The 12,020-nt window shown below is 38.9% G+C and overlaps 1 protein-coding gene across 5 annotated transcripts in view; it reads right to left on the bottom strand.

The window, feature by feature from the left end:
* ccpg1 (cell cycle progression 1) overlaps positions 1-12,020 on the bottom strand; it is a 47,528-nt gene that overhangs the window by 27,332 nt on the left and 8,176 nt on the right. For all 5 annotated transcript variants that reach the window (XM_041174693.1, XM_041174690.1, XM_041174691.1 and 2 more), the window contains exons 3-5: positions 10,964-11,063; positions 5,627-5,706; positions 4,385-4,595 (exon numbers count right to left, since the gene is read on the bottom strand). In XM_041174693.1, coding sequence (XP_041030627.1) covers positions 4,385-4,595; positions 5,627-5,706; positions 10,964-11,063 — 391 coding nt within the window. The remainder of the gene's footprint in view (positions 1-4,384; positions 4,596-5,626; positions 5,707-10,963; positions 11,064-12,020) is intronic.

Raw genomic sequence — 12,020 nt, forward strand, 5'->3', positions numbered from 1 at the left:
GAAAAAGGCTGTGCTTGTTGACTCCTATCCCTGCTCAATGCTGACTATGAAATATTAGCCAAGATCCTAGCAACTAGGTTGGATGTGGCTGCTCAGGACCTTCTCCGCAATGAACCAAACAGGGTTTATACAAAGCTGTTACTCAGAAAACAATCTAGAATGGAGAAGCTGAAGCTGTTCTCCCGAGAGAAGAAAAGATTAAGATGGAATTTGATAGAGGTGTTCAAAATCATGAGGGGTCTAGGCAGAATAGATAGGGAGGAACTGTTCCTATTGGCAGAAGTGTCAAGAACCAGAGGGCATTGATTTAAGGTGTTTGGCAAAAGAAGCAACAGTGACATGAGGAAAATTTTTTCAATGCAGCGAGCAGTTAGAATCTGGAATGAACTGTCTGAGAATGCGGTGGAGGCAGACTCTATTGAGGCTCAAAAGAGAATTGGACAATTATTTGAACAGAAACAATTTGCACGGCTACAGGGATAAGGAAGGGGGAGTGAGTCTAAGTGACTTGCACTTGCAGAGAACTGGCAAGGATACCACAGGCCAAATGGCCTTCTGTGCTGTATTTTATGACTCTATGACACCTGATCCATTTTCTTCAAAACTGAAGTAAGTCAAACACACACACTGAAATATCAAATGCAAAAAACAAAATATTATTTGCACTGTGCGGCTCATTTCAAAATTGGACAAGGAAGACAAACAAGTTAACACATTAATCTTTTAAGCAATATAGTCAAGCTGGCCAAGATAAAGAACTTCCTTCCCCCAGTGGATTGTTCTTCCCCTTTCCAAGCTTTTACTCAATACTGAAGAGGGAAAAGAAAACATAACCCTGTTCAGTTCAGTTAAGAGCTTATATTCCTAACATCTTGTAAGTAACAAACTAGCCCACTTCACAAAGCCTGGGGTAGTAGACATTGAGCAGGGTAGAGGAAGTGGTCAAAGGAATATTCAAAAAGGTAGGTTTTCAAAGGAGCATTTGAAGGCAGATAGAGATGCCACAAGGTGAATTGATTAAGAAATTGAATTCCAGAGTGCAGGGCATGACAGCAAAAGTGTCTGCCACACAGATGGGCCACTGGAGGAAACATTCACATTGATTTAGATTCGTAACAGGGCAGATTGCAAAATGGGACTCAGAGCTGGTGGATGAGGAAAGTTCACAAATGGGTCTGTACACAAGGGCAATGTGTGGAAATGAGTTCATTGGGGTTTATGAGTTCATGAGAACTGAGCTGATGGGTCAGATAAGATGTGACAGTTAAGTTCTGAATAAGTTGGGGCTTTGTGTAGGCTAGAAGATTCTTAGAAGCTTTCCCTGTTGGAAAAGTCAGGCCTGGAGGTCACAAAGTCATGGATATGTATTCCAGAGGTAGGGGGAGGGAGGTTGAATGAAAGAGTGGTAAATAATGTTTCAAAGGTATTTATGAGTGGTCTTAATAATGGACAAGATTTGGAGTTTGAAGCTTGGCTCAGGATTGAGCACAGCATTGAGGATACAGACTGCTAGATTCAGCCTGAAAGGAGGAGTTGGAAGGAACTGAATCGGGAATGGGCACCCAGAGTTTGAGACAATAACTTAACACGTTGGTTTTGGCTTTGGCAGAAATTATACAAATATTTTGGAAGCAAGAAAAAAAAATACATTTATAGTTTATAAACATGATGTCCTAAAGTACACAGGAGAAGAGGTCAGCCATTTAGTGTTGACATGAAAATAAATTACTTCACTCAAAGGGTCATGAGGCTTTGGAGCTACCTTATAGAGCTGAGAAAGCTTAGTCATTAAGTATGTTCAGGGTTGAGAGTGACAGATTTTTGGATTGTAAGGGAAATGGGGATCAGGTAAGCAAGTGGAGTTGAGATCGAGGATCAGCCTCGATCTTATTATATGACAGAGAAAGCTTGAGGGGACATATGGCCTACTCCTGCTCCTTTTCTCATATATATTCAATCAATTGCATTTTGAAGTGTAATTACTGTTATGTAGGTATTGATAAAAATCAAGCTTGAAGAATCTACAACTGATTTAATTGGGTTGAGCACATAAATGGAAAACTGAACATAAATTAAAGGATTAAACACTGGACAGTGACATAATTAAGTTTTCTGTTTTAAAAACATCATGGTTTTTAAAATGAAACGTGTCTCCTACTGACTACTTTTGAACAAACTTGGAACAAATAGTGACCTTGTAAATGTTTGCAAAGTTCTGGAATGGTTAGCAAATCACTGATTTGAAATGCACTAATATAGTTTGCTGCTGTCATCATTTTACCTCTTAAAGACTCAGAATGAAATGATCTCAATTGGTTCTAAATAGAATTTTGTTGCGAAATTAATGGAGTGGTGTTTAATGGAGGTGGGGGTGGGTGGGTCAGGCACTTAATTGGACAGCGGTGGGCCTTCCCCGAGATCAGGGACCCTGGGGTATAAGTCCTGCCCGCTGCGAGCTGTCAGCCAATTAGGGGCCAGCACCTCTATTGAACAGCAACACCCACCCAAGGCCTATTATCATTGCTGAATTCCATGCCACAGGTGAGTGATGGCAGGGTGGGGAAGGCAGCAAGGGAAAGAGGTGGCTCTCAGTGGGCCCTCCCTTCCTGATGCTGGATCCCTCAATCAGGCACTGAATGCCTGACAACAAGGGACCCCATCCTCGAAGCCCACAAGCAACCCAAACAGGGCTTACTTTTTGGGCTTCTCGCATGGCAAGTGCACCACCTGCCAATGGGTGAATACCAGTAGCAGTGGGATGATGCCCTTGAGAGGGGCATTAATTGCTCACTTAAGGGCATCAATAACTATGGGACGGGGATGCCATTCATGCACCACTAAACTCACCATGGTTGAGGACATTAAATTCTGTCCACATCATTGATTAGGCACAATGTGCAACACGCCCAACATATGAAATTGATGATTACCCTTTTCAGAAGGTAGTAATCTTCTGAAATTGGAGTTAAAAAGACTATTGTTGGGCCAGGGCAGGAGTTTTACTCTGCAACCAGACCATGCTATTAAGGTGTACTTATTGTTGAGCAATTGCAAAAACTTCCACTTCTGGTACAAATATTTCCTACCTTGATAAGCATGAAGTCACTAATTCACAAACAAATATACTGACCCACATACAAGTTTCTGAGGCAAGTCTGAACAAGTTATGAGAAAATCTCATTCCTTGCATAACATGCTTTTTTCAATTATTCACAGTACAGCTAAAAATCATTGATAATTTTAGATAGTTAGGTTTAAATAAAATGTAAAGCTTTTGCAGGTTAGAATACTAAATTAATTGCATTGGGCTCAGTTAAAAAAAGATGTATAAACAACAGTCCTATGAATCACTATTAGTCACCCTGCATAAATAAAGCCGACTGGTTCAGTTTGATCACACCACTTGGGAAAATCAGACTGCCAGACAGATGCTCTTTCAACTGCACAATTCTTTTACATGTTCTAGAATCTTCCACAGTTGTTCCTGAATGCTTCATTTCACCCATTTTTTCCCCCCAAAACATTTACCTCACCTTCCTGATGTGTGGACCACACATTAATTGCATTTTTAAAAAAGGAAGTGTGATTATTAACCAAATTTTATTTGGGAAGATTGTGAAGCTCTGTTACTTTAATAACTAAGAGATCACAATAAAAATATAGAAGCCCAACTTTGGTGCAGCATTAGGCAAATTCAAGTGCAACCCTCAGACTTTTGAATGTAAGCTGGGAACTCTACTAGGGGAACTAGAGGTGTGGAAGACAATGGATGACTTGGTGGGAGCACAAGCATCAAGGGCATAACCAAAGGAATTAACGAGCAAGTCAACAGAGGCAAGAATGCTGTGGGAGATGGAGACCCCGAAAAATAGAAGAAACAAAAATCTGCATTGAACTCTGTGGGTGAAGCATGGCAAGAATGTCACATACAGCTAGAAAAGGCAATTAATGTACATACAAAATACAGAAGTTTACTTGAGGTTCAGTTAACTTTCTTTTAATGTGTTATAAATGTATTTTCAAGTATTTGTTACTCTTGTTACTCATAATTTAATATCATGAAGGCTGTAAATTCAATAACCTAGCAGTGCAGAATGCAGACTAAGGCAGCTATATTATTAAGTAGGCATCAAAAAAGTCTGATGTAAGCAAACAGAAAATCATTCACCTGAACATTGAAGAACAATAGTAACTTCTATTGGGATAATAAAACGATTAACTTTTAACCTCAATAGTATTCCAACAGCTGAACAAAAATAACTAGTTGATACTAAATACTAGTGTTTAGTTCACATTTAACTAAACATCTACAATACAGAATTAAATTACTGCAGTCAAAATAGTTAGCCTGTACACAGTTATACCCTAAATGACCTGACCTTACCATTTTCTGGTGGGGCAAAGGTATACTGGCTACTGGAAGACGAGCCTAGGTTCAATTCGTCATCATTTGTCTGCTCTTCTGCTGCAACTTCAGGTTCCTCCTGGACAGCTTGAAGATCTTCCACAGGTGGTGGCTCAAGGGTAACAATATCTGAATCATCACTAGTTGCACCAACAAAAGTACTGTCATCAGCCAATTTTTCTTTCGGTGCCTGAAACAAGCAAACAGGAATCTTTTGTTAACTTTTCATTTAAAAAAATCAGCATCAGCAACAACCTATTCCAGTAAATCAGCCAAGCAGCATCTATCTTACACCCATGTCAGGTATTTAAAGCTACATTTGGTAGAACACTTCTGGCAACATGATTTTCATCACTTTTTAATAGTTTGAGTTGCAGTAATACAAAGCTTTTGATTTCTGAAAGATCTTCTGTCTATTCCCAAACTGTCAAGTGCATAGGAGACCACTAATTATAAAACAATAAAGGAAACAATACAGTAAATCAAAAACTAGTGATTAGATCCTATAAAACGTTGAATAACAGGACATGTAATAAGTTCCATTGGCTTGGGAAAGGCTGAATTGGAGTAGAGATGATGCAATGTCTTGATTTCATTACAAGATTCAGGAAAGAGATGAAGTTTGTAGAAGTACTTAGAGCTCGAGTGGAATGAGAGAGAGAGAAACAAATGCAAGCAAGCCATATTCCACTCTAACCTTCTGTGTGATTGAGGGTAGGGCCAATTAGCTTAAGCAGTACTGTGACATACCCCCAGGATTCTTATACTATTCAGGTACTCTGCACTCCTGAGCCCTACTGTGCAGACCTCACATGACGATGAAAAGTCAGTGCTATGTTTTTAGTTCTTTTTTATCCTTCCATACTCTAGATTTTTTTCAAGTGCTTGTATCTTAGATCATTCCCATAGGTATGCATGCAGTATAACTTCTGTTAAAAACAGTTATGTACCATTAAAGATTATGTGCAACACAATGTGATCAATTCCTAAATATTAATTAGTAATCCAAATAATCACTTTAATCAGAATTCTTGTGAATTCTACTATTATTAAATCATTTTATAGACAAAGTAATGGCAATATCCTGCAAATTGTTGATGAGTTTCAGTTTTGTTCTTTAAATTTATTATACTTCACCCAAAAGCTACAATGTGTTATCACCTGACTAACTGAATATTGTGTCTGTGTTTATAACAGAAGATGATTCCACTGTAATCTCACCTCGGAGAGTAATTCCTTTTCCGCTAATGTAACTGAGGAGCTGAGAGTTTCTATTGGCAGTTCTGTGTGTCCAGTTTCATCTGGTGAAAAGCAAATTATGGTGAATAAAGTGTTTCAAACTTTTATTAAATGTAACAAGTGCAACAAATTATTCTAAAACATAAAGTCAAGTAGTTGGCACAGTGAAAATCCCAGGAGACAAATGTCTGTCCCTTTTCTACAAAGGCCAGGGTTGACCACAGTTCTTAAAAAAAACTTCACATTGCAGGGTAAATAGCAGAAACCAAAGAATGCAATGCAACATTTCCATTTATAAAATAATCAATATAATCAATATTTAAACTATTCAAATCAGATTATTGCAAATTATAATTTAATATTCAAATATAATGAAAATGTAGAAGCTGATTATAATCCCTTGATAATGCTATATCATAGGAAACGTATTAGGGATTGAATTAAATCACACATAGGAAAATTTGATTAATTGAAAATCAAATCACTAGAAACTTTTATTGTGAGGATTTTATTCAATAAGAATGCTGCCAACTAAAATTATATTAATAACAAAAACTTTCCCTGTGGCAAAACTTAACCTCAAATTTTGTGTTATTATACATTTTTCAATTAAAATTGCTAGTGTCTTGTAGCTTCTAGCGATTTTTTCTCCCCAGTAGTAAGTCTCTCTCCCCTTAGAAAGTAAGGTACTGCGATTGGCTTGCTCCCAACCAGTGAGAGGCTCATTCATAGGAAAGCAATAAACTTGAAGAGGTACCGTTCTTCTGCTTAACATGGCCAATATTTGGAACTCAGCATAGGGGAGCTTCCTGTTTGCTAGGATAAACAAGATAAGCAGTTGAAATTAAAAAGCTCTGGCCACAACAATGCAGTGTAATCCCTTGGAACAAAGCCCTCTCTCTTTCAAATGCAACATATCATGTGTTTCATTAAGAATGACAGAACCCAAAACCAATGGTAATACATAGTTTGACAAGACAAAGCAGCCCACTTGATTGGCACCCCATCCGCCACAAAAAACATTTATTCCCTCCATCACCGGCACACAGTGGCAGAAGTGTGTACCATCCACAAGATGCGCTGCAGCCACTCACCAAGGCTTCTTCAACAGCACCTTCCAACCTGCGACCTCTACCACCAAGAAGGACAAGGGCAGCAGATGCATGGGGTCACCATCATCTGCAAGTTTCCCTCCAACCCATCCTGACTTTGAACTATAATCACTGTTCCTTCACTGTCACTGAGTCAAAATCCTGGAACAAACTCCCTAACAGCACTGCGGGTGTACCAACACTGCATGGACTGCAGCCGTTCAAGGTGGTGGCTCACCACCACCATCTCAATGGTAATTAAGGATGGGCAATAAATGTTGGCCTAGCCAGTGATGCCCACATCCAATGAAAGAATAAAAAAAGGATCAAACGAAAGGAGAAAGCGAGAAAGAACTTGCATTTATATAGCCTCTTTCAGGACCTCAGAACACACCAAGCTTTTTCACATTTAATGAAGCACTTTTAGGGTGCAGTTACTATTGTAATGTAGGAAAACACAAACAGCAGGAATTCACAGAATCTTTAAGATAAATGATTAAATATTTTGTTTTAGTAATGTTGGTTGATGTGCAAGTATTGGTCAGGACACCAGGAAAATTCCACGCTCGTCAATGAATAGCACCATTGGATCTTTATGCCCAACTGAGCCTGCAAATGGGGCCTTAGTTTAACGATTCATCTGAAAGATGTCACCTCCAATAATGCAGCATTCGTTTAAAACTTAAAGTAAGTGTCAGCCTGGATTATGTGCCTAATTCCTTAAATGAGACTTGAACCAATTGTTACAATTGTGAGGTTTATAAAATGAATATGTTTTGGACTGTGTCTTTAAATTTAACTTAAAATGAAGAGGGTCATGTGACTATTCAGAATCTTGCCTGACAAAAGCCTGGCTAAGTCAAGGGGCTTGCTAAGCATGGTGCAAAGTTCTCATCCCTGGAAACAAAGGGCAAAGACAGTTGTGCTAACAGTAAATAGACTTGCCAGTCCAAGCTTTTGGGGCAGAAGGGAAAAGATGGGGAGGAAAAGAAAACCATTTGGTGCGGTCAGCAGAGAGAAGAGGCTGCAGGCTCCCTGCGAGCTGTGGGAGGGAGACAATCTTGTTACCATCTGTTAAGGGCTGTTAACATTTAAAAAGAAAGCCAAACACTCCATAATTAACTTACAGAGCTATGTCACAAAATTTCATGTTTTTAATACAAAAACAAACTTTATTGTGTACAAAAATATTTGAACAAAGCAAACAATATCGTTTACAAAGACATGTGCTATAAACTACTTCTACCTGTTACTTTCCCCTAAGAGTTCCCTTTTATCTTACAAAATCTTGAAGGTTCATTAAGTTTCTTTGGGGCCATCCCAAAGGTATGCTAGAGTTCTCCAGAATTCACGAATTCTCTTCCATGTTCTAGATATCTTCTGAGGTAAGTTTCTATGGAGGTCCTTCCATTAGCTTTTTGGTCACGCGGTCCTCCACTTTTTCTCTACAGGCCTCACAACTGTGGATATCTCAACTCCTTGTTAAGGTTGCTGGCAGATATGCAACTGCCTTCCCAAAGCTTTCCAAGCTAACTCTGCTGACTTCTTTCTGCCACAAGGCTCTGTGAGGGCCACTGTAGATCTCTTGCACTAGCTGCAAGCTACAGTGAATCTTCCAGCTGCTTTTCCCTCACAAGATCCAAACTGAGATAGAACCCTACTCACATTCCACATGGTAAACAATTAAGTTAGTAGTTTCTCTGCTTGAAGGCCTAACTGACTATCATGTCCTGTTGACTCTCACAATCCAGTGAGATGCAGAGTCTACACCAAAGCAAAGTTACAACTGCCTCTGTCTGTTCCCCAAACTGAACTGCTTGCTTCTGTCAGCAAACATACATAGATAAATTAAAGAAATTTCTAACCAAGGCTCCATCCTGAATCACTATCTCTATGGCAACTTGCATGCTTTGCAATAGTTTAAACAGAAATGCAAACAAATTATTTTAACTTCAACACAACTCCTTGATTCTGCAACCCGAATGAATAATATGTATTGCTAATGGAATTTTACAACCCTTTCTCCATCTGGATCATTCATTGTTCAAATTTTTTCACTATCAACTCTGACTTTGTAATAAACCTAGACTTGTATGAGAGTTGCATTTATGGAGTTGCTTTTACCAGTTTCTCAATCAGATGTCCCATTTATTCCTAAAATAAAAAGTTGTATTTTAAAACACAAACCATAAATTTTTACAACAATCTCTGCTCGCAGAGGCACATTCTGCAACAATGTAAGGAATCCAGGAGATTCATCCTAGCATGGCTGGGGCAGTGGGATTTGGGGAAGGGAGGGGTAAAGAAGAATTATTAGAGCGGGCTTTTCTATTGGTAGTAGATTTGGGAAACTCTCCTAAAACCAAGGGAAGTGCCAGGAAATGGTCAAGTGACACTACTATTCGTCAAAACAAGGAAACGTGAACCCACTACAAGCTGGGAGCCACTGTGGACTGTTTGCTACAAAGGATTGCAATTCCATGGAGCATGAAATGTGTGAAAAGTATAAAAGTAGTATGTTCCTTTCTGTACTTTAAAGCATAAGTTGCTTACAAAATATTGTTTAGTTACTAGTGTTTTTAATCATTTATTACAGTAAGAAATAGGAGCAAGAGTAGGCCATTCAGCCCTTCGGACCCACTCCACCATTCAATGACATCATAGTTGATCTACTTCAACACCATTTTCCTGCACTATCCCCATATTTCTTGATGTTTGTAGCATGTAGAAATCAAATCTGTTGATTGGAGTCTTGAACATACTCGATGACTGAGTTTCCACAACCCTCTGGGGCACCCTCTGAGTGAAGAAATTCCTCCTCACCTCGGTCCTTAATGGCCTGCTCCTTATTCTGAGGCTGTGTCTCCTGGTTCTAGATCCCTCCACCCAAGCTAAGGGCTTCTATTACTGGAAGTGGAATTTATTTTTAAACAGTATCGGTCTCTATAGGAATCATAGCACAATGGCCTGGCGACTCAAAGGAGAGAAGAGTGAGACCACCAAGCCAAGGCTGACACCATTACTAATGGAACCTTGAGCATGGCTGGTGGGAAATATGGCTGTAAACAATTTGAATGATACCCTCCTTCCATTTAAATCACCTTGGGGCAATAGCACTGTGAGCCTTAAACTCCTAAATACATCACTTTGCAGTAAAGATAGTTGTTCACTAGCTGGTTGCTTCTTTGCTACTAGTGCTTTTTCCTAAAACTGTCTGTTCAGGTCTCAAAATTTACTAGCAGACAGTGGAAACTAAGCTAGATGGATTACATCCCCAGGTAATTCCTAAGACCCAATGAATCCCCTCCCCATTTGAAATCCATCTGACTACAGGAGAGGCATTTATTGGCCTGCACTTCACAGGAATTAATCAACATGCAGTAAAACTAAACAAGGTTTTTACTTATACAATTTTTTTCAACCTAGAAAACAGGGAGAGTGAGCAGGTAGATTAATGACTCTGTTCAAACTAAGAAAAATGAAATCTACACTACAGCATCCTACATTTCCCAGCACAAAATTCCATGTAATGTCTAAAATGTAGACCACGGTATTACCAAACAGTTTTTCCACTTAAAATTTTTAAAGATGTAATTTTGCCTAATAAGATTCACAAAGAAGCTGATTATCTACTGACACAAAAAAATGAAGGAACTAAAAACTTCAAAACTTAACTCATAACTCAATTTATACCATAGTAGTAAATTTCCCCTTTTGGCAAAAGTTTGATAATGATCCTGCTATCCCCATGTGACAGAAAGTTTATCCAGTGAACAGCTGCGCCATAAGCACCAGAAAAGTCCCAGAGTTACTTCACATTCTTTACTGTTAGCAGATGTCAACCAGAGTGTGAGATGGAGAAACAAAACTGCCTATTGCTTAAAAAGGTAAAAAACAGCCAGGGTTCCCCACTCCTGATCTCAAGCAACAGAACTTTACAGGAAAAGCGGACGGTAGATGCCAGAAAAGAATGAACTTGGGCACAATGAATTGCTCCTCTCCATACGCAGACATCATCTATCAAGGCTTACACATGAATGACAGCCACCTGCGCAAGCTACTGATGGGTATCCAGTGCTCATGGAACTATATCCCAGCAGGAGAGGAAAGGGCAAAATTGGAAACAAAATAGTGATTTTGAATGTACTTATTTATATGTGTCTCTTTTGTAGCAGAAAATTAAAAATAGGAACGTGTCTAGATATTTCCACTTAGCTATGTTGCTTACCTTGCAATTCAAAAGGTTTGTCAAATTGTTGATCTGGTAAAGAGTGTGATGTGCCTTCAGCCTCTCCTTTGTCCGAACTGAGTACCTCCACATCAGAACCCTAAGCAAAGGAGATCACCAGTTAACAAGTACCACTTTAATCATTTAAAAATAATACTGGTATCATTAGGGATACAGTTTGTAACTCTCCATTCAGAGATCAATTTGAAGATGTGCACATTATGGCCTTGCATTTTACACGAGCTATTTTACTTGGGTTCAGGATCACTGACCTCTTCCTAAGTGGATTTCATGGTCCCTACAATCCAGTGTGTGCCTTTGTCTGCCCTATATCTAGGTAATTGATGAGGAAACCCACAAATCCCTTACCACTAGACTGTATATTATGCCACAAACTGATTCTCCTCTCTTCAAAAGGCAAGTTGAATATACATTCTCTCAGATCAAGAGTCCAGCTTCAAACTATTAGGCAATTTATTTTAATGTGGAAGATATTCAGCGCAAAACGGTGTACAATGTTTAAAAATCCTTCACACTACATATATCAAAACAATAACATTGTCATCCTGAGCCATCTTTCATCATAATTATATCTTGAAAATGACAGCTTCGTTCCTGTGCCAAACAACCATGAAGTCAACTATCCCTGGCCCTCTTTTGGCAGGAAGCGAGCCCTGATTCTCTAATCTGTGCCAGAATACCTTAACTAACTTTTTGCAAGATCCTTTTAAGATACAGAACAAAAATCATGAGATGCTGTACTTTTCATAACCAGTCAAACAATGCTTTCAAGAGACACATTGGGATATTAGCCTCAGTCTGAAATGTTTGTGATAATTGGAGATCAAACATAGTATCAAACATGTAGAGCATACCCCACAGCCTCAACATTCAATCAAAATCAGCATATCAAAAGCACATTTCGTTTTAGCAGGAATCAGTCCCATGTTCAATGATATATAAATGTTCCCCAATTATTTTTGTTATCCAAAGGTATATTTTTGTTAGCAAGAGGTATTAAGCATATTGGGCCAAAGGCAGGTATATGGAGTTAGGT

The sequence above is a fragment of the Carcharodon carcharias genome, chromosome 26 (assembly GCF_017639515.1).
Source record: "Carcharodon carcharias isolate sCarCar2 chromosome 26, sCarCar2.pri, whole genome shotgun sequence".
Lineage (NCBI taxonomy): Eukaryota > Metazoa > Chordata > Chondrichthyes > Lamniformes > Lamnidae > Carcharodon > Carcharodon carcharias.